We start from the raw sequence: 21,806 nt of genomic DNA on the forward strand, positions 1-21,806 counted from the left end.
TACAGATGTGCTGAGTGTTAGATTGGGGTGCCATTGGGTCACCAGTAAAACGTAGTCTGTAGGTCTACTGTACAGGCGAATGCGAACTCCTCAAACTGCGCAAGGACACATTTTCCTTAGTAGTAGCCTGAGACCTTACCTATTGGAGTCTGCTGCCTCGTCCTTACCCCTGACTGTTTCTGTAATGGGGCCCTGTCAGTATCTGGCTGCCTAGCCCTAGTCACTGACCATTTCTGTAATGGGGCCCTGTCAGTATCTGGATGCCTAGTCCTAGTCACTGACCATTTCTGTAATGGGGTCCTGTCAGTATGGGGCTCCCTAGCCCTAGTCACTGACCATTTCTGTAATGGGGTCCTGTCAGTATGCGGCTGCCTAGCCCTAGTCACTGACCATTTCTGTAATGGGGTCTTGTCAGTATGGGGCTGCCTAGTCCTTGCCACTGACCATTTCTGTAACGGGCTCTTGTCAGTATCCGGCTGCCTAGCCCTAGCCACTGACCATTTCTTTAATGGGGTCTTGTCAGTATCCGGCTACCTAGCCCTAGTCACTGACCATTTCTGTAAAGGGGTCTTGTCAGTATCCGGCTACCTAGCCCTAGTCACTGACCATTTCTTTAATGGGGTCTTGTCAGTATCCGGCTACCTAGCCCTAGTCACTGACCATTTCTTTAATGGGGTCTTGTCAGTATCCGGCTACCTAGCCCTAGTCACTGACCATTTCTGTAAAGGGGTCTTGTCAGTATGCGGCTGCCTAGTCCTAGTCACTGACCATTTCTGTAAAGGGGTCTTGTCAGTATGCGGCTGCCTAGTCCTAGTCACTGACCATTTCTGTAAAGGGGTCTTGTCAGTATGCGGCTGCCTAGCCCTAGTCACTGACCATTTCTGTAAAGGGGTCTTGTCAGTATGGGTCTGCCTAGTCCTAGTCACTGACCATTTCTGTAATGGGGTCTTGTCAGTATGCGGCTGCCTAGTCCTAGTCACTGACCAGTTCTGTAATGGGGTCTTGTCAGTATGCGGCTGCCTAGTCCTTGCCACTGACCATTTCTGTAATGGGGTCTTGTCAGTATGCAGCTGCCTAGTCCTAGTCACTGACCATTTCTGTAATGGGGTCTTGTCAGTATCCGGTTGCCTAGTCCTAGTCACTGACCATTTCTGTAATGGGGTCCTGTCAGTATGCAGCTTCCTAGTCTTTACCTCTTACTGTTCTCTGTGCCTGGTTCTGGTCTCTGATTGGTTCTGTTATGTGTATGTATAAGACCCTTATCAACATTATACGTATAGTAATAAAGGTTCCTGTTCACCACTGGGAAACTTATATACATGAAACTTTACCCAGGTATAATATGTGTGACCCTTGATGGTTTTATACTTACCCTATTAAAGTTTCCTATAATTGGTCATTCCCATTAAGTTTGAGCCGGGAACTGTATCTGTGCACAAGATTACATAATGGGGGTCATTTACTAAGGGCCCGATTCGCGTTTTCCCGACGTGTTACCCGAATATTTCCGATTTGCGCCGATTGTACCTGAATTGCCCCGGGTTTTTGGCGCACGCGATCGGAATTTGGCGCATCGGCGCCGGTATGCACGCGACAGAAATGGGGGGGGGCGTGGCCGAACGAAAACCCGACGTATTCGGAAAAACTGCCGCATTTAAAAAAAAATGTGTCGCGAAAATTTCACTCACCTTCATCCTGGATAGGCCGGTGTATTTCGAGGCATTCCAGCGGACTTCAGCGCAGCAGCGCCACCTGGTGGACGTCGGAGGAACTGCTTTGATGAATCCCGGCCGGACCCGAATCCAGTGCAGAGAACGCGCCGCTGGATCGCGAACGGACCGGGTAAGTAAATCTGCCCCAATGTGTCTTGACTCCTGGTATGACGCTCAAGAACGCATCATTGTGCCTTACTCGGTCTACTGATTAACCATTAATCAGCAGGTTAATGTAGGTACCTGCTACCTTACTATTCTCAAGCGACCTGGGTCCCTAGCAGAGAAGTCCATCCATGCTTTCTGCGAGATGAAACATGTGGTAAACCTATCACCATAATATAACTAACCAAACTGTTATAAGGCTTATGCCTGCTGTGCCACCCACATTGGGGGTCATTTACTAAGGGCCCGATTCGCGTTTTCCCGACGTGTTACCCGAATATTTCCGATTTGCGTCGATTTCCCCTGAATTGCCCCGGGATTTTGGCACACGCGATCGGATTGTGGCGCATCGGCGCTGGCATGCACGCAACGGAAATTGAGGGGCGTGGCTGAACGAAAACCCGACGGATTCGGAAAAACCGCCGCATTTAAAACAAAAAAATCTGTCGCGGAGCTTGCACTTACCTTCACTCAGCCCAAGCCGGTGAACTCCAGCTCGTTCAGATGCTTTTCAGCGCAGCAGCGCCACCTGGTGGACGGCGGAGGAACTACCTTAATAAATCCCGGCCAGACCCGAATCCAGCGCAGAGAACGCGCTGCTGGATCGCGAATGGACCGGGTAAGTAAATCTGCCCCATTATGTTTTTATTTTCCCTCAGTACCAACAGTTAACTTTAGAACTATGGAAATTAGGCTGAAGTGCTTTGGGGGCATTATCAGAGCACCTCAGGGCTCAAGATCTCCAATGCATTTGGCTGACCCTGTACTGCAGTCGTGCAGTCAGGATGGAGGTTGAGCTTGGACCCCTATTCAGGGCTCAGTGAGAGTTGTAGTAGTAGTGCTCCCAGTGATCAGACATTTATCATCTATCCTCCTGGTAGGTGATACATTTCCCTTTCTTTAAATGCTATAAATATAAATTAGGAAATAAATCTGTTTGACATTTGGAAGAAAACACTGTTTAAAGGTGAACACATACTGTAAAGTAATAAGACTCACTCTTCAAGATGAAAACTGGCCCTGATCACACAAAAATATTAATTAATACTGAATTAATTTTTTTCTGTTTTCAGAAATTGAAGCTGTGAACATATAGAAAGCACATTAACCAATTCCAGGACCCGCCCATGTAAATTTATAGAGTCCTTTACATACAGGGCAGGCAGGTGTTTACTGTATTAGACAGCAGACACCTGCCATTCACTACCATGGTGAAACCTGACCACACAGCCTCCTCTGTGATGTCATAATTAGGTATTTACCATTACATCCACCGGAAGAATATTAAATAATACTAATAAAAGTTATATAGTTAGAAAAGCAAAAATTCTAATCTCTATTTCGCCAGAAAACTGGAATATGAGCTTTGAAAAATCCTCCCAAAATCTGTGAACATATGCTAAATCAGGTTAAACAATCCAAAATCTGGTGGAATGGTCTCAAACATTTCTGGTAAATGCAGCTAGTTATAAACGGGGCAGGGTTCATGTAGTTATTCATGGGGCCAAAGTTGGAAGCCCTGATTTCAACCTAAGAAAATTTATGTATGACATGTGGGGACACATTTATCAGGGCTTCAGTTTTGGCATATAAACCCTGAAATAGGCCCAATTCCTGACCATATGGCATTTGCCATATGCCATGTGCTATTTCCACCATTATGCCACCTCAAAGGAGGCAAGGCCGGTGGCTCAGTGGGCCGACACTTGGTGTTCCTGGTCCACCTCTGCACACTGGCTATATATTGCACCTGTTCAGTCTATAGCACAATTCTGCACTCTACCGATGCAGCATGCCCTCCTGATATATATTGGCAGGGCCGGATTATAGGTGTGGCTCCCTCAGGGCCCCCACCATCTTGCTCCCAAAAGGTCTCCCACCGGATGACAATGTCTGTCAACATAAATTGGTCTCTGTCACCTGCAGTTTGTTTTGCGCTGGCATTACTGAGGGCAAAGCAGCTGTATGTAGATGTGTTATTGGGGGGTTGAGGCGGCTTTATGTAGATATATTACATGGGAATAGTGGATAGAGAGCAGGAGCACGTGTATGTATGCTACATTCAATGGGGGCCTCCACCAGATTTTGCACCCAGGGGCCCCCACCAACCTTAATCCGGCTCTGTATATCGGTCTGGTGCCAGGGGGCGAGTACAGTGTCATATTCTGGTGCCCTTAAAACTAACTAATCATAAACTTTCCACCTCATTTATACAGAGAATTTCTACAGGATAATGAACTTTTATTTGGCTGTTTCAGGGCAGATAAAACTTTAGCGTATCCTCTACTGTACATAGCCTGTGTATCGCTCGCCAGGACTGTACATTACCAGACAGGCAGGACAACTGGGATGCCAAGTTTTCTGACATAATCCCAGAAATATGAAATGTTATCATCTTGTACCGTCCTAGCATCACATTCATCTAAATTATATATAATGTGGACTTTCCCTAATTATTTGATAGTATTGTAAGAATCATTCATTCCAGTTTAACTCTACGACCCCCACATATTATAAATTGGGAGCAATTAGCCTTGGAATTGGCTTTAAATAGTCGTAATGTGGACAGATTGTCCATCCAGAAGATAATGATAAGAATTACGTACTGTATAGAGTAATGTCTTTTAGATTATGAGAGATGTGAGATGTCTTCTGATTTTTCTTCTTCCATTTATACAGCCACGTTCTCTTAAACTGTAATAGTTGGAGAAATGTATTCCAACACTTGGTCCTCAATGGAAGTGCTTAAACCAGAACATCTTTATTTTTTTGTTATCTGGTCATTTAAAACCAGACGGCAAGACTGCGACACTGGTTAAAACCTGCGATGTGGTACAAGGTGGTCCCATCGACCATTTCACAAGATTCTCCCTACTCTCCTATTATACACAGTCTCATGTGGCTCTTGGCTTGGCTATCTCTTCTAGGCTCATTGCAGTTTTTGTGTTGTGGTGCCTTGCTTCGAGTGATCTTCCTACACTAGAAGCTTGGCCATCTCTTGTCCTCGTTGTGAACACTTGTCCATGCGTGCCAGGTTTACTTGGGCACTTCCACACTGGCACACACACTGTATATGGCCATTCCTGGGGGGAAAAACATGTGCCAAGCCCCTCCTTCCACCTAATATGCTCCAGACTGTAATGGTTGCAGTTAATTATTCCAACCCCTTGGTCTGAACAAGAATAGTAGTGTTTAAACTAGAGCGTTTATTTTTCGTTGAAAGGTTGTCCACACCACTCAATCGGGCCACTGTTTGTGGCTCATAAAGTGACACAGGTTAGTCAAACTTCCCACTTAACTACACTCTCCCTCTTCTCCTATCATATATCCTCAAGTGGCTCCTTCAGAATCTTTGCAGCCTATTCTTGGCTGTTTCATCTAGGCTCCTTAAAGCTATTGTGTTCTGCAGCCTTGCCTTCCCATGCTAGAACCACAGCCACCACTTCCTACCAGCCAAGCTCTCTTGCAACAGTAGTCTATTGCTTTTCCATGCCTGCCAGACTTTCTTAGGCACCTCTATGTTGGAATACACACACTCTGTTGTCAAGATTTATGAAACTCCCCTATGGCCATGCCAGGTGGGATAAAGATGCCCTAACCCTCCGACCCATTCCAGTATGTTTAGTGTTTAGACCACTCTGATCACACCCTTGTGGAAAAATGCTGAACCAGCCTGTTAGTAAAACAGACAGTGGATATTGCATTTTAACTTTAAAGGGTTGCTGCCCTTAGAAAACTGACATCGAGCAAAACCACGCCCTTAACTAAAAATATGGCATAGAATTGATATACCGGTAATTGTTTACTAAGGCTTAGGCGAGAAGAGCCAACATGCTGGTTGCCCTTCTGCTCAGCTCCTTCATGGGATCTTGCCTAAAATGGGCGCTGACTTCTACAGGGAAGCTTTCTGTAAGTCACAGCTCAGGGAAGTAGGGGAGTGTTTTTGACTGAAAGATTCCCTGAAGAAGAGGAGGAACTCAATGGAGTTGAACAATGACTGAGGCCATCATAGCGTAGCAAAGAAGGCATCAGGTACAGTTTGTTTGCTCTTTTCAGGTGTGGATCCCAAGAGGTTTTTCCTCTAAACAAAGTTTAGAATCACTAATGATCCAACTTCCAGGTCCATGATGAGAAGGTGGTCCCCAAGTCCCATCAGAATGGTGATCTTGTTGCCATGTATGATGGGGCATTGTACTTGGCAGACAGACAGATCATACATGGATTACCTGGAAAACCCTTAAAGGACACCTGTCATCAGGTCTGTGTCACTTGTCCTGTCACTACTACCTGTTGGAGCAGTTCACAAGGATCCATCCCAGCCTTTATATAGTCATTTCATACATTAATCATTATAAAATCATCTATTCTTTATCATATAAATGAGGCTGGTCACATGGTCAGAGGCAGTGATGTCACCCCTGTTACCCCTCCCCTCTCCTCCCCCTGCTCATGTCTGTGTGTAATGTATAGTAAAGCATGGCTAGTGTGTGTGTGTGCTGCATCTGCTGACATGCTGCATCCTCCTAATATACAGGTCAGAGACACAGACATCAGCTACACATGAATCTGACATGTTCTGCTGTAACATGGCTGCCTGGAGCTGCTGTATCTCTCCTAAACACACACACATGCACACAAAGGCTGCAGGGGGCGTGGCCACCAGCACCAGGAAGCACATCATTATACAGCCTCACATCATTATACAGGCTGTCAGTCAAGCACTGGGGGTGTGGCTGTACCTCCCACTCATGAATAGAGTGGACAGCTTGAATATGCTAATGCTTCATTGGACATTTCACAGGTCATTTGCATACAGCTTTAGGACCTCATTGCTTAGGTTTACAGGCATGTAGAGGGACAATGAAGGGATAGAGGCAATGCTCTCTAATGGCAGTTTATGAAAATATATTTAGTTTAGGGGGGTTATTTTGCATGACGGGTTCTCTTTAAGACACAGTACAGGATTATTCTACATAACAACAACTTTTACATATAAACCCTGCAATGCTACAAGACTGGTAAAGTTATATAATTCTCTCCAGTCTCCATTGCTAATTCCATGAATCCATATGAAATCCAATCCTAAATCTTGCCTCGATACAGTCACCCCGGCAGTCCGGCTAATAACCTGGAACACGCTGTTTGTTTAATAGCGTGCACATTCATTGTACTCCACACAGTGACACAGTAATACTTACTGAGACCGGGCTGGTGACAGATTCCCAGTTTGTCTCCGATGCTGCAGGCGGAAAATCATTCTGAAAGCAAAGGAAAAAAGAATTTAGACAAAAGCTGCGGCGAGGGATAAGATCTCTACTGTTCGATTTGAATAGCCTGTCAGGCATCAAAACTTGGCTGCTATAAAAGACCATGGAAATAGAGGATTGCTAAAAATCTAAATCCACGGAGAGGTGTGAGATCTCATTTTTATAATTAGATTTTGTGCATTGAGGAAAAAAAACGTATAATATGGATGTCGGGGGATGCTCAAACTTTACTTACCAGGATGAAGTTCAATTAATATTAAGCTATAAAACAACATACTGTATAAACACCTACAAAAGTGTCATAAGATGAGCGGCTTTTAAAATGAGACAATTTCGTGATACTCTGTTTCATGATGTCTATTCTATATGGACCACCCAGTGGTTGTGCTGGGGGGTGCAGCCTGCCTTCGATACACGGGGGGATGTATCATACAAACCCAAACAATCCATAATAAAATTGGACTCCAAATATTAGAGTCAAACTGTGCTAATTATCTTGGGGATTGGTTTTTCCAAAGTAAAAGACTACTAAAATACTGTAACAGGATAGAATCTATTTATCTCATGTACAGTATATCTATGTCATACTGTATCTATGTCAATCTATCTAAAAATATCTATCTCATAATCGATCAGCTATTTATCTCTCTGGTATATTTATATCTATCTATCTCATATCTCTTTATCTATGTAGCTTGAATCTATGGGGGTCATTTATCTTTTTTGTCCCTTCCGTGTGATCTATATGCACCTCTAGCAAGACTTTTTTGTGCCAAATTTATATTTGTAGTCTCAGCTCTTTGTCAAATACAGGGGTTTTTTTTTAACACTTTCTTAGGCTCAAATTTCAAAAAAGGTGCAAATTTTTGAGCAACTCATACTATTTTTTTTCATATGCATGGCCAAAACTGGAGTGCTGCTTCTCAGTTTACTTCACCTTCTGGCCTGAGTGTTTTTTTGCGCCTAAATTGGCCTATATGAACAGGTTGCTAATGATGAATGATTAGTTGCCGCAGCAAAACATCTGGATTGGTAGGATAACATGAGTAAAACATGGTTATTTTTGCTGCACAGCTAGTTTGGTGTTTACTGGCAAAACTAAAAACACTATGAAAAGGTGCAAAAACAACAGAAAAAAAAAACCGAGTGATACATCTGGCCCAATATATGGAACCTGGCCGTAAATCTAAATAAATTCTTAATTGCATTTTGGAGTGCTTGGATTATATATTTTGCTTAGTCGGACCCTGCGCCACAATTCTACAGCATGAACAAAGTGCACCAAAAAAAAAAGTGGTGCACACTTCCGGAGCAGTGCAGGGGGAGCCATATTCATGAAGAATGTGTGCCGCAGAATGCACTTGTTTTGAAAAATGTGGGTCACTGACTGCTACACAGCGAACTCCAGTGCACTGCTTGAAAATGCTGCAAAAAATTGTGCACATACCCCAATTCTCCAAAAAGTAAATAGATATAAACCCCAAAAACTAGACTAAGTTAACCTGCCTCTATCTATCTCATATCTATCTATCTATCTATCTATCTATCTATCTATCTATCTATCTATCTCATAGCTATCTATCTATCTCATATCTATCTATCTGTCTATCTCATATCTATCTATCTGTCTATCTATCTATCTATCTCATATCTATCTATCTATCTATCTATCTATCTATCTCATATCTATCTCATATCTATCTCCTATCTATCTCCTATCTATCTATCTATCTATCTCATATCTATCTATCTCATATCTATCTATCTATCTATCTATCTATCTCATATCTATCTATCTCATATCTATCTATCTCATATCTATTTATCTCATATCTATCTATCTCATATCTATCTATCTATCTCTCTATCTCATATCTATCTATCTATCTATCTAATATCTATCTCATATCTATCTATCTCCTATCTATCTCCTATCTATCTCCTATCTATCTATCTATCTATCTATCTATCTATCTATCTATCTCATATCTATCTCCTATCTATCTATCTATCTCATATCTATCTCATATCTAGCTCATATCTATCTATCTGTCTATCTATCTCATATCTATTTATCTCATATCTATCTATCTATCTATCTATCTATCTATCTATCTATCTATCTATCTATCTATCTCATATCTATCTATCTATCTATCTATCTGATGGCTATATCTGTAAATAGATGGGGATCCCAATATACCCTATACCCAAGCATATTGGATCAACACAATAAATACAACTAAAGCTACATTCACAAAGACGTGTGACGGGCACACGTCGGTGCTGGGGAGAGGAGGGGGGGTGAGCACCGCTCACCCCACCCCCTCCATAGTAATATATGGCGCATGGCGCCATATTCCAGCAAAAGATAGGACGTGTTGTATATTTCTCCCGACCACAGAACGTTAAGGTGCTGCACTGTGCGCCCATTGCCGGCTATGGAGGGGGGTATATATATGTTGTATATTCGTAGGCCGTATATACTTCACCATACGTGTGTGCAAATGTTGCCTAAAGGTTGCTGTGTACAAAAATATCTATAAAACTAAATATGTAATATAATATAATATGATTTCTTTCTTCCAGAACCATGTAAGAAGCGGCTTCAAATCTCAGCCACTTCCCCTCAAAACTTAACCAGCCCAGCGATGTTCAGAATCATTTTCAAGTTTATTATAGTTTACATAACGGCATTTTACAAATATTCCTAAATAATATGTAGAAAATTGGATTTTTATTACAAAGCTGTGTTTCCTGTAGCCAAAATACAAATGATGACACACAATTGCTTTACACAACATCTTCGCTTCAGGCTTTATCATTTGGGAAGAAAATAAACAGTAATGGAAAAGCGCCGAAGACTTATGTGATCCTGCGCGGCGAGAATATCAAATATTTGGCATGATATTGCATTTTTATGCAAATTCGATAATGCACATGCACAGAATTTTCCATGGAGATGTAATACGTCTGAAAAACCACTATAAAATGAGCAATTATTGTCAAGTCAACGATAGTCTGTGTTTTGTTAAGCACAAAAGATGTCACAGTAAATATGTGAATGTGTAAATCAGAGCTTGAAACACTTTCTGTAATACCAGGCAATTAAAGGGAAGCTCCACTAAATCCATGTTCTTGCTTGTAAAGAGCTGAGACAGCTACATGCTCCAGAGCCAGGCAGTCCGGCTTTTATGTCAAACAATCATGTGGAAACGAGTACAGATGGTACAAAAGGCAAGAAATATACAGCAAATTAGCAAATAGCAGCTCCTATGGGGCCCACAGTGTCAGGGGGACCGCCACCCAACTTGCTGCACGGAAGGTAGGAGGATTTGCCCTGTTATATACATATTGGGGCAGATTTACTTACCCGGTCCGTTCGCGATCCAGCGGCGCGTTCTCTGCACTGGATTCGGGTCCGGCCGGGATTCATCAAAGCAGTTCCTCCGTCGTCCACCAGGTGGCGCTGCTGCGCTGAAGTCCGCTGGAATGCCTCGAAATACACCGGCCTATCCAGGATGAAGGCGAGTGAAATTTTCGCGACACAATTTTTTTTTTAAATGCGGCGGTTTTTCCGAATACGTCGGGTTTTCGTTCGGCCACGCCCCCCGATTTCCGTCGCGTGCGCCAAAAACCCGGGGCAATTCAGGTACAATCGGCGCAAATCGGAAATATTCGGGTAACACGTCGGGAAAACGCGAATCGGGCCCTTAGTAAATGACCCCCATTATGTGCTACACTGTACAATGCACATCTGTACCAAGGTGGCAGCTCATGAGAAATGTCACGTGGGGGGTTGGCATATGTGTGTACATTTTGTGTATATGATGTATTAGTGTGTATATGCTGTATGTGTGTACATAGTGTGTATATGATGTAGTTGTGTGCATTTATGCTGTATGTGTGTACATGGTGTGCATGTACTTTATGTATGTGTATATATACTGTCTGTATGTGTGTATATGCTGTATTTTTGTATGGTGTGCATATACTGCATATATGTGTATATATATGTTTGTACACTCTGTATGAATGTAGGGTGTGTATTTACTGTATGCGTGTTTGTATACGCAGTATGTGTATATACTGTATGAGTATGTATATTTTGTCTATATGATCTATGTATGAGTACATAAATGTGCATGTATATAAGTATATAGATGTGTGATTGTGTAAACATGTGTAAGTAAAATATGTACATATGTTTAAGGGGAAGTTCGGTTTAATTGAATACAACAAAATGACAAATTCCTCTTAAAGGGAATTTACAGGCCATTTAAAGGGATTGGCCACCCCTTTACTGAAGTTACTACTACACCTATACACAAAAAAAACAGATTTTGAACAACAAACTGTTTAAAACAAATTCATTTTTTAATTGAAAATATACAATATCACAAAACATTTTTTTGCGTATAGGTGTAGTAGTATCTATTTGTTACCGGATTTATACACAGTCCTACAACAGGGGATCACAGTGCAGACATCGAACCCCCACTTTGAGGGGAAGCTACCCCTGACCCCTCTTAAATGATGTTCTTTGTGTTGTGATTAGCCCTTTACTGAAGTTGCCCAGGTGCCTTTACTGCCTACTAGATAATCCCTAAATGTTCACCAAATGATTATGGGATATATGCAAATAACCTATTCCAAGATGGGATAAGGATAACAATTCCTCTTTAAATACCTTGTAAGGCAGCCCCCTCAACAGCAAGCATTATCAGGATTAAAGGATATCTACCATCAAAATCAAGCATGGATAAACCAGGGACACTTACTTGTGACTGTACTAATCTTCTTATATTAGGTATCCATGGCCTCATTTCTTTTAAAATATACTTTTAAAATTATTCTAATGACCGCTTGAGGGCTCTGGAAACACCCCAAAAGCCCCTTATGGTCATTAGCATAATAATGATGTTTTTCCACTCTCTGTAACAATGAGCAGACCATGTCTCCCCCTCTCTAGTTCTCTCCCTCCTCCCTCGGCCTGTGTAATCTAGCAGCAGTAGGGGCATACAGGCCGATTCCCTTAGGACAGTGATGGCTAACCTATGGCACGGGTGCCAGAGGCGGCACTCAGAGCCCTTTCTGTGGGCACTCAGGCTATCACCAGAGATGACTCCAGGTATCTTCCTGCAGTCCCAGGACTTGCTCTGCACAGAGATATTTTAAAGTGACAGCTGTACCTGGGACTATTTTCTGCTTTATTGGTGTCCTCAGGGTGCTGGTATCATTGAAAACTGTGACAGAGAAGAGTATAAATCACAAATTAAATTTCTGTGTTGGCACTTTGCGATAAATAAGCGGGTCTGTGTTGTAGTTTGGGCACTCGGTCTCTAAAAGGTTCGCCATCACTGCCTTAGGATGTACATGACTGTGTAGCCTAAGGACGTAAAATAGTCCGATATCCTAATTATACCATTGCATTATATCAGTAAGTAATGTAATCATCAGAATACATCAGTATAGATCGCACTCATACCACACACTATGATGTAGTGCTGCAGCGCAAGTTACCACAACCTATAGACAGATCAACAATCAGACATCATTTCTCGTAAAAGGCATCACAGAAAATGCGTTAAATTGTGTTTGCCACATAAACAGGCACAGGAATCCAAAAAATCTCATATATGACCCAGATGGGAAACAGACGCGCAGATGTGTCCATGACTTAATGGTGCTGTAATATTTAGCTGAGGTCGGTATTACTTTCATGCATTCCTTTCTATTAGTATCAGAGGAATTTGTTGTTTATTAAAAAATTTTAATCACACTTTAATTAATTAAGTACAGATGTAGCAAATCTGATTATCCAGTGGTATTGCATTATTAGTTTATTACAGATGTGGGATCCCTATATTTCAAGTATTCCAAATCCTTATGAAACTAGTTCAGCAGCCACGCAATTTACAAGATACATTACACACCTACAATTTACATCATAACCACTAGGTGGTCCCACAAAGACATATAGGGAGGATTTACATGATTTACATGATCCATTACACACCTACAATTTACATTATACATCAGACACCTACAATTTACATCATAACCAAAGACATATAGGGTGGATTTACATAATTTACATAATACATTACACACCTACAATTTACATGATGCATTACACACCTATAATTTACAACATAACCACTAGGTGGTCCCACAAATACATATAGGTGGGATTTATCGGAGCTTGCACATCAGAAAACAGGTGCAGTCATAAGCCATGATGCAGTCATAACATCCTCTACGTGGATTCGGGAAGGGCTGGTTTGGGTGCAGAGAAGGAGTGGGGGGTACTACCCCATGCCTATGCACTGCCTATAGTCTGTGCTCGACCCACTGGTACCTACAGCCTGTGCCGGCGATGCAGCGCATATCAGCTGCCCTCTAGGATTTATCAGGGAGTATTCACCAAAATATTCTGTCGCATTTAGCACCAGTGTATGATAAATGTGCCCCAAAGAATAGACATCTCGAGTATCTCCAGGAGGAAGTATCTAGCACAGAAATTCTATTCCATTAAAATGGCCGACACGATACGAGGGACACCCCTCTTAGTGATAGTTCATGGCTCATAACTAAGATGGGTGTACCTCGAAACGCGTCGACTGTTTTCATAGTCATGATCTTATAATCGATATGCAATTAAAAAAAAACCATTTTAATGGAAAAGAATTTCTGTGCTGGAAACCCAATCATGTTTTTCTTCAAAATTGCCCATCAAACAATAACATCTTCGAATATAAGGAGTAGATGTATCAGAGCTTGTGCGCCTAAAATCGGCTGTATAAGCTCTGAAATAGGCACAGTTCCTATTTCTCCTCTTATGCCACCTCCACACCAAATGTGCAGGACAGTAAAAGGGGGCAAAGACGGTGGCTCAGTGGGCTGGTGCCCGCAGGACTGTGCACTGCATATAGCCTATGACCGTTCAGGCACAGCCTTTGAGTGTGTGTGTGTGTGGGGGGGGGGGGGGCACCATTATACGCTGGCACATTAGTGAGCAGATACAGGTGAACCAAGTTTAACTTGACATTTTGCTATTGCCTTTGATAATTTACACTATCTGATATTATAATGCAGCTTGTTTTTAGATCAGGTTAGGAAGAGTCAAGAGAGATGATCAATACTCTATAGATGAGTGGGCTGAAACACACCAATCATGAGGCACAGAGTCGGTGGTAGTAACCACCCTGTCCCCATAGTTGATGGGACCATCACTGCACCCATGGATGTAGCTTCTGGTCACAACATAGACATGGGCCAGGTGATGGAAAGACCATCAATAGTTATTCTAGGTCAACCCTTTTCAAGATGGAGACAGCTTCTAAATGTAGTACAGTTGAAAACAAAGTTCAATCAAATTCAACCCAGTAAGGCAAGGCACAAGACAAGGGCAAAGGGATCTGGAGGAACAGAATTCTATACAATGACATGGCATCAAAGTTATTTTGCAGTAAGAAACATCTAGACCCATTTTGAAGCTTTCTGCCCTCTCTGTTGTGCTCTGCTCCTGAGCTCAGCTACTCCACATATTCATAGTTCTAGTAAAGAAATGTGGTCACTTCTGCAGGCTGAACTTCTTGTTTTCTCCAGACATAGAGAGTAAACTCTTATCTTTTTAGTTGATTTAATATAAAACAACTTTGTATATTTTTCTGTATGGTTTTTGTAAAGCCACTTTTTATATTTATATAAATTTGTCATGTAGTAGCCTTCTTAATAAGTAGGAAAGGACGCAGATCTGCTATACCTGTAACCACACAAAAGTAATATGTGCTTATCTAACAATTGGCATTATATACCCCCCCCTAAGTTTATTAGTGATGAGTATAGACAGGCAATGATTCAGGATAGTTGAGATAATGAAGTTTGCCACCTGCTCCGGGATCTTATGTCATTGTTAACTCATCAGCTTCACTATGAAAAAACCCCACACAGTCTGGACTCGATGGAAACACTCATTTCCAACAGCTGCACACACGTCTGGCTCAAACAACTTTGTTTGGAAGGAATGCCGTATCTGCAATCATCCCAAATGTTTCTTGTTTACCTTATGAGAAATAAAAAATGCAAATTCGATGTGTCACATTTTACTTGCCTGAGGTTGTGTATCTGTACCCGCAGCAATAAACTTTTCAGCTTGTGAATTATTCCAAAAGAACGAAAAGCGGAATATACCATATAATAAAATAGACAGTAAATATATAAAAAAGATATAGACAATATATAAAAAATAAAATATGTGAGTCTGTGTGTAGGGGGGGTAATTATCTAAATGAACTCTGGAAAAGATTGCCCCAAAAAAGTCACATATGCCCTGTACTACTTTTATTATGTATATTAGACGCTTTACCTGTATAATATTTAGACAGCATAAATTTATGGGGGTGTGGCGGCATATGATAGTCCCGCGGAGCATCCAGAGGAGCCAGATATATCAAGAGCCTGCGCAGGTTTTTTTCTACGTCAGACCCAACGTGAAAATTTGCCGGCTGCAGTGAATGCGCATGCGCGGGGACAGGAGTACCTTGCGTCGGCCTACTCTCTGACGGCCCCTTTACGTCCTGCCCTTGTGTAATCAAAGACACAATTGGTCCTTTACTCTTAGGATTGATGGTGGTCTAGAAAGGGATGTAACTAGGAGAGGCAGGGCCCTTAGGCTTCTGAAAGGGGCCACCCTTCCTACTTAAAAAATATACATATTTGTATACAGACACATGCGAGTTACAATCACACGTTTATACACTCTTGCGTACACATTTAGAGTATATACACATATACATACAGCATGTATACAAACATACAGCATAATACAGTATATATACATACATACCACACACTGTATACACATACAACAAATATACATCACATATATATTATATACATAGTATGCTGTACAATGTGCATGGTGCGTGGTGTCAGGTTGGATGATGGGACCCCCTAACACTGTGGGCCCCATAGCAGCTGCAATAGCTGCTACCGTTGTAGTTACGCCCCTGGGTCTAGACAAGAAGTCCTATATGATCAGGAAGTGATGACATAATCAAGGATTACATTGTAGGATAAACCCTTTTAGTTATCATCCGTGACAAAGCAGAAGTGAGTGGAGGTCCTGTCTGAGTAATGGCTTACATTATATGATGTGGTGGACCACAGCGGGGAAGAGGCCGATCTAGCACTCCTCTGTCCTTAATTCACCTGCTAGCTATCATCTCCTGCTGTTTCATCTGTTCATCTTGGCATAAGACAAATCAAAGATGGGATTTAGAGACCACACACATTTCATTACATTAACATCTTAATGAACCTTGTAAAAAGCTGAATAAGTCTATCCTCCCTCATATATGGTCACTGTCTTTCAATATCCAATGCCAAGATATGTCCCAGAAGACCACAGTCTCCATTCTCATCACAACCAAACACATCATGTGCCATGGGGCAAAATACAAAGAAAAATATGATAAAAGGAGCTGACAGGGTCTGTGAGGCTGCATAATTCACTTGTCTACTGTAATTTAGGATTTTTCTTAATAGTTAAACAATATGAAAGTAGCAAGGACAAGAAGTACATAGTTTAGTACTGGCCTGGATACATGACCAAATGATAGAGAGAACCAAAATCCAGGTTCAATGTTGAGAAAGTTTTGGAACTATTGGGCCACATGTATCACTCGTTTTTTCTGTTGTTTTTGCGCCTTTTCATTCAGACGCACCGTTTTTGCACCATTTTTGCGATTAAATGCCAAACTAGCCGCGCAGCAAAAATAAGCAGCTTTCCCTCATCTATCTTACCAATCCAGATGTTTTGCTGTGCCTAATGATATTCATCACTTGCAACGTTTTCATTTAGGCGCAAAAACACTCCAGCCCGAAGGTGGCGTTATCTGAGAAGAAAGCACTGAGCCCCTTTGCAGAACAGCTCATTTCTAGCAGCAGAGCTCAGCCAGACACTGGAACATATAATAGATACATTAGATACACTGCAGACAGGAGCTGCAGACTCTATTTACACTTCATCACCTTCTATTTACAAAACATTCTGCAAAACGCTGAGCTCACAGCAAGAGAGAAGAGAAGTTTGCAGAATGTTGCAGATATTACAGACAAGTGTCCCCCATGTAATTCTGCACAGAATCCCCCTTAGACACCAGTGTTTCTGAGGGGAATACTCACCAGATATATCACATCTCTTCAATATCCCACCAGATATATCACTTATCTTCAATATCTCACCAGATATGTCACCTCTCTTCAATATCTCACCAGATATATCACCCCTCTTCAATTTTATGGGGGACATTTTAGAGAATAGGAACCATATGTTTGGTATATGAAGGGCGCCCAGCATGGTCATTGTGTTGTGAGGGGTTTGTTTAGAGCTGTTTACTTCTGTTCCTTCTGGAATAGATATACTGGTTCGGCTTTAATTCCCTATCGCAGTGATGGTGAACCTTTTAGAGACCAAGTGCCCAAACTGCAAACCAAAGTCTACGCTATCATTGCAGAGTGCCAACCCGGCTATTGAGCCTATAATTACCGACAATCCCCCTATATAAGGGACATATAATAAAGTAGTATCATGACCATTACCAGTACAACATGATAAATACCACCATACTGATAATAAACAGACCAATATCACTAATAATATCACTAAGCAGGAGCAAATACAGTGAGGGACACTACCCCCATCTAGTGAGGAGCACTACCCCCATCCAGTGAGGAGCACTACCCCCATCCAGTGAGGAGCACTACCCCCATCTAGTGAGGAACACTACCCCCATCCAGTGAGGAACACTACCCCCATCCAGTGAGGAACACTACCCCCATCCAGTGAGGAGCACTACCCCCATCCAGTGAGGAACACTACCCCCATCCAGTGAGGAGCACTACCCCCATCCAGTGAGGAGCACTACCCCCATCCAATGAGGGACACTACCCTCATCCAGTGAGGAGCACTACCCCCATCCAGTGAGGAGCACTACCCCCATCCAATGAGGGACACTACCCCCATCCAGTGAGGAGCACTACCCCCATCCAGTGAGGAGCACTACCCACATCCAGTGAGGAGCACTACCCCCATCCAATGAGGGACACTACCCTCATCCAGTGAGGAGCACTACCCCCATCCACTGAGGAACACTACCCCCATCCAGTGAGGAGCACTACCCCCATCCACTGAGGAACACTACCCCCATCCAGTGAGGAGCACTACCCCCATCCACTGAGGAACACTACCACCATCCACTGAGGATCACTACCTCCATCCACTGAGGAACACTACCCCCATCCACTGAGAAACACTACCCCCATCCAGTGAGGAACACTACCCCCATCCAGTGAGGAGCACTACCCCCATCCAGTGAGGAGCACTACCCCCATCCAGTGAGGAGCACTACCCCCATCCACTGAGGAGCACTACCCCCATCCACTGAGGAGCACTACCCCCATCCACTGAGGAACACTACCCCCATCCACTGAGGAACACTACCCCCATCCACTGAGGAACACTACCCCCATCCAGTAAGGGACACTACCCCCATCCAGTGAGGGACACTACCCCCATCCAGTGAGGATCACTACCTCCATCCAGTGAGGGACACTACCCCCATCCACTGAGGAGCACTACCCCCATCCACTGAGGAGCACTACCCCCATCCACTGAGGAACACTACCCCCATCCAGTGAGGAACACTACCCCCATCCAGTGAGGAGCACTACCCCCATCCAGTGAGGAGCACTACCCCCATCCACTGAGGAGCACTACCCCCATCCAGTGAGGAACACTACCCCCATCCACTGAGGAACACTACCCCCATCCAGTGAGGAACACTACCCCCAGCCAGTGAGGAACACTATCCCCATCCAGTGAGGAACACTACCCCCATCCAGTGAGGAGCACTACCCCCATCTAGTGAAGAGCACTACCCCCATCCACTGAGGAGCACTACCCCCATCCTGTGAGGAGCACTACCCCCATCCAGTGAGGAGCACTAGCCCCATCTAGTGAAGAGCACTACCCCCATCCAGTGAGGAGCACTACCCCCATCTAGTGAAGAGCACTACCCCCATACAGTGACCAAATATCAGGGGCAATATGAAGGATTGTTGAATTCAATTTGGAGGGGGCACCTGTGCCATGCTGTCAGTGAGGGCAGTGTAGTGCACCCTGGCATCACTGGCAGCATGGCACAGCAACAAGGGATCCAGCCAGGGGCAGTAGATTTGTGACCATGGGAAGCTGTCATACAGGGCAGTTTGGGACACTAAACAATAAGGACCTGTAGTTGTTTAGTGTCCCAAAGCTGCCTGCTGCCTGTGTAACGCACACAGAACAGCTGCTGCTTCCATGTACTCACCGGGCGTTGTGTAAGCTCCGGATGTTCTGCCCTCATTCTCACGGAGTTCCCAGCTGCAGGGGAGGAGGGGGAGGGAGTTGAGGGGCGGGCACTGACTTGCTCTGTGTCTAAGGCAGCACTTGTGAGCACAGAGCAGGTCAGATGCAGACTACAGTATGAGAGATCACTGAAGCTCTCGGCAAGCGGCAGATTTTCCTGCATTGCCTGAGCTGCAGTGATTAACAGGGAAATGGAACGGGAAGATGGTACGCGTGCCCACAGAGAGGGCTGTGCGTGCCCTCTCTGGCACGCGTGCCATAGGTTCGCCACCACTGCCCTATCGTGTCATTAGGCTTTCTGAAAGTCATGCTTGATGGTAAGGGGGCTGCCTTACAAGGTAGAAAGAGAGGTATGGTCTACCTTGTCCAATCTAGGAAAGCCTATTTGCATATTTCCCATAATCCACTAGTGGAGCATCATTGGCTTTAAGTCTCCACATGCCTTAATTTGCAAAGTCTCCATAAGGAGAACTATAACTCCTTGACCAGTGAACAACATGATCATTTGTTGTGTATGATGTATATATTATTTAGGAGCTCAGTTTGGATCCCATTTTTTTCCTCCAGGGGACACTATACTTTAGGTAAATGTGGTAGTTTTAGGGCACATTGTGAAGATGTAAATGAAGTAAAGGAAAGAACATCAAGGTGATACATTGAACAAAGACAAGAGACAATACATAGAAGCGATAAGTCACCCGGAACCCAGTTGTCACCTGTAACTTGCTAGATGCAACTTCTGACTGTTTAAGTCGGCAAGTGTAGTAACATTCACAGACTGTATGTAAGAAAAGTCCTGAATACAGGCTGGAAGAACAGAATGGGGTGTTTGGGGGGGCCCAAGCCTTTGGCTATGCCCCTGATCTTAGGATAAAGGGAGCCGGAGAAAGAATAAAGTGGGACACATTTGTATCTATAGAAATTTAAAGGCTAAAGAAGAATGTTGTTAAATGGAGTTGGAAAGAAGGAGAGGAACAATACAAAAAGTCCATCGTATATGCAGATGACACAACACACACTCAAATACATGTACATAGATAGTATATAATATACTTTTTTTAAATATCTAAATGAATAGTACATTGTATGATGGGCAGTTCACAGAAATACTTTAGCCGTATTACATTTCAGCTGCACAAAGTAATAGGACATTGTCTGAACCAACAAACAATTGCTGTGTATTGATTTTCTGGAAAGTCCATTTATTTTGGTTCTCTCAATGCCTCTCAAAGGATTTTGTTTAATTTTGTGGCAAGTATACAGCAAAGAGCTCTGTCATGCTTTACGAGGATGATGGAAGAAAAGTCATTTTTTTCACTAAAACTGTGGTTTATATAAGAAAAATAGAAAATTTTGGCAGTCAATGCATGAAGCAGTTATAGTTGTGCGTTGTGTTGAGGTAATGGCTGCAGGTACCGCAGGTAAGTTCTCCACTAATCGCTTACTGATTAATGTGAGTGAAGCTCAGACACAACTGTGTATTTGCATGTAATTACATGTAGCGTGTAAATTAAAGATAAAGGGGGTCATTTACTAAGGGCCTGATTCGCGTTTTCCCAACATGTTACCTGAATATTTCCGATTTGCGCCAATTTCCCCTGAATTGCCCCGGGATTTTGGTGCACGCAATCGGATTGCGGTGCATCGGCGCGTGCATGCACGCGACGGAAATCGGGGGTGTGGCCGAATGAAAACCCGATGGATTCGGAAAAACCACCGCATTTAAAAAAAAATCTGTCGCAGAGCTTGCACTAACCTTCACTCAGCCCGAGCCGGTGAACTCCAGCGCGTTCTGATGCTTTTCAGCGCAGCAGCGCCACCTGGTGGACGGCAGAGGAACTACCTTAATGAATCCCGGCCGGACCCGAATCCAGCGCAGAGAACGCGCCGCTGGATCGCGAATGGACCGGGTAAGTAAATCTGCCCCAAAGTATCCAAATACTAAATTTTTACCAGGGCCCACATTATTATGTAATATTTTTGGTACTCAATGTCGAAAAAGCCCAAAGGCTGCAAATAGCCAGCTCACCCCTTCAGACTGTAAATCCTCTGTCCTTATGGTACACGAAACAAGCCGGATCCATCAAGAATAATGGTTAAAATTTCAAAAACTTCACCACACAAGGCATCTTCGGATCATAAAATCAATATTCTATATTCCAAAATAAGCATCAAACATGGAGACAAGTCAGATCAACAGGTTTCGATGACTAGTGTCTTAATCATGATCTAACATAAGTTTGGTAC

The 21,806-nt window shown here is 43.2% G+C and overlaps 1 protein-coding gene across 1 annotated transcript in view; it reads right to left on the reverse strand.

Moving 5' to 3' along the window:
- Positions 1–21,806, reverse strand: part of PDGFD (platelet derived growth factor D) — a 124,947-nt gene that overhangs the window by 23,417 nt on the left and 79,724 nt on the right. Inside the window, exon 4 of the mRNA XM_072134210.1 lies at positions 7,076–7,135. Coding sequence (XP_071990311.1) covers positions 7,076–7,135 — 60 coding nt within the window. The remainder of the gene's footprint in view (positions 1–7,075; positions 7,136–21,806) is intronic.

Source organism: Engystomops pustulosus, chromosome 2 (genome assembly GCF_040894005.1).
Source record: "Engystomops pustulosus chromosome 2, aEngPut4.maternal, whole genome shotgun sequence".
Lineage (NCBI taxonomy): Eukaryota > Metazoa > Chordata > Amphibia > Anura > Leptodactylidae > Engystomops > Engystomops pustulosus.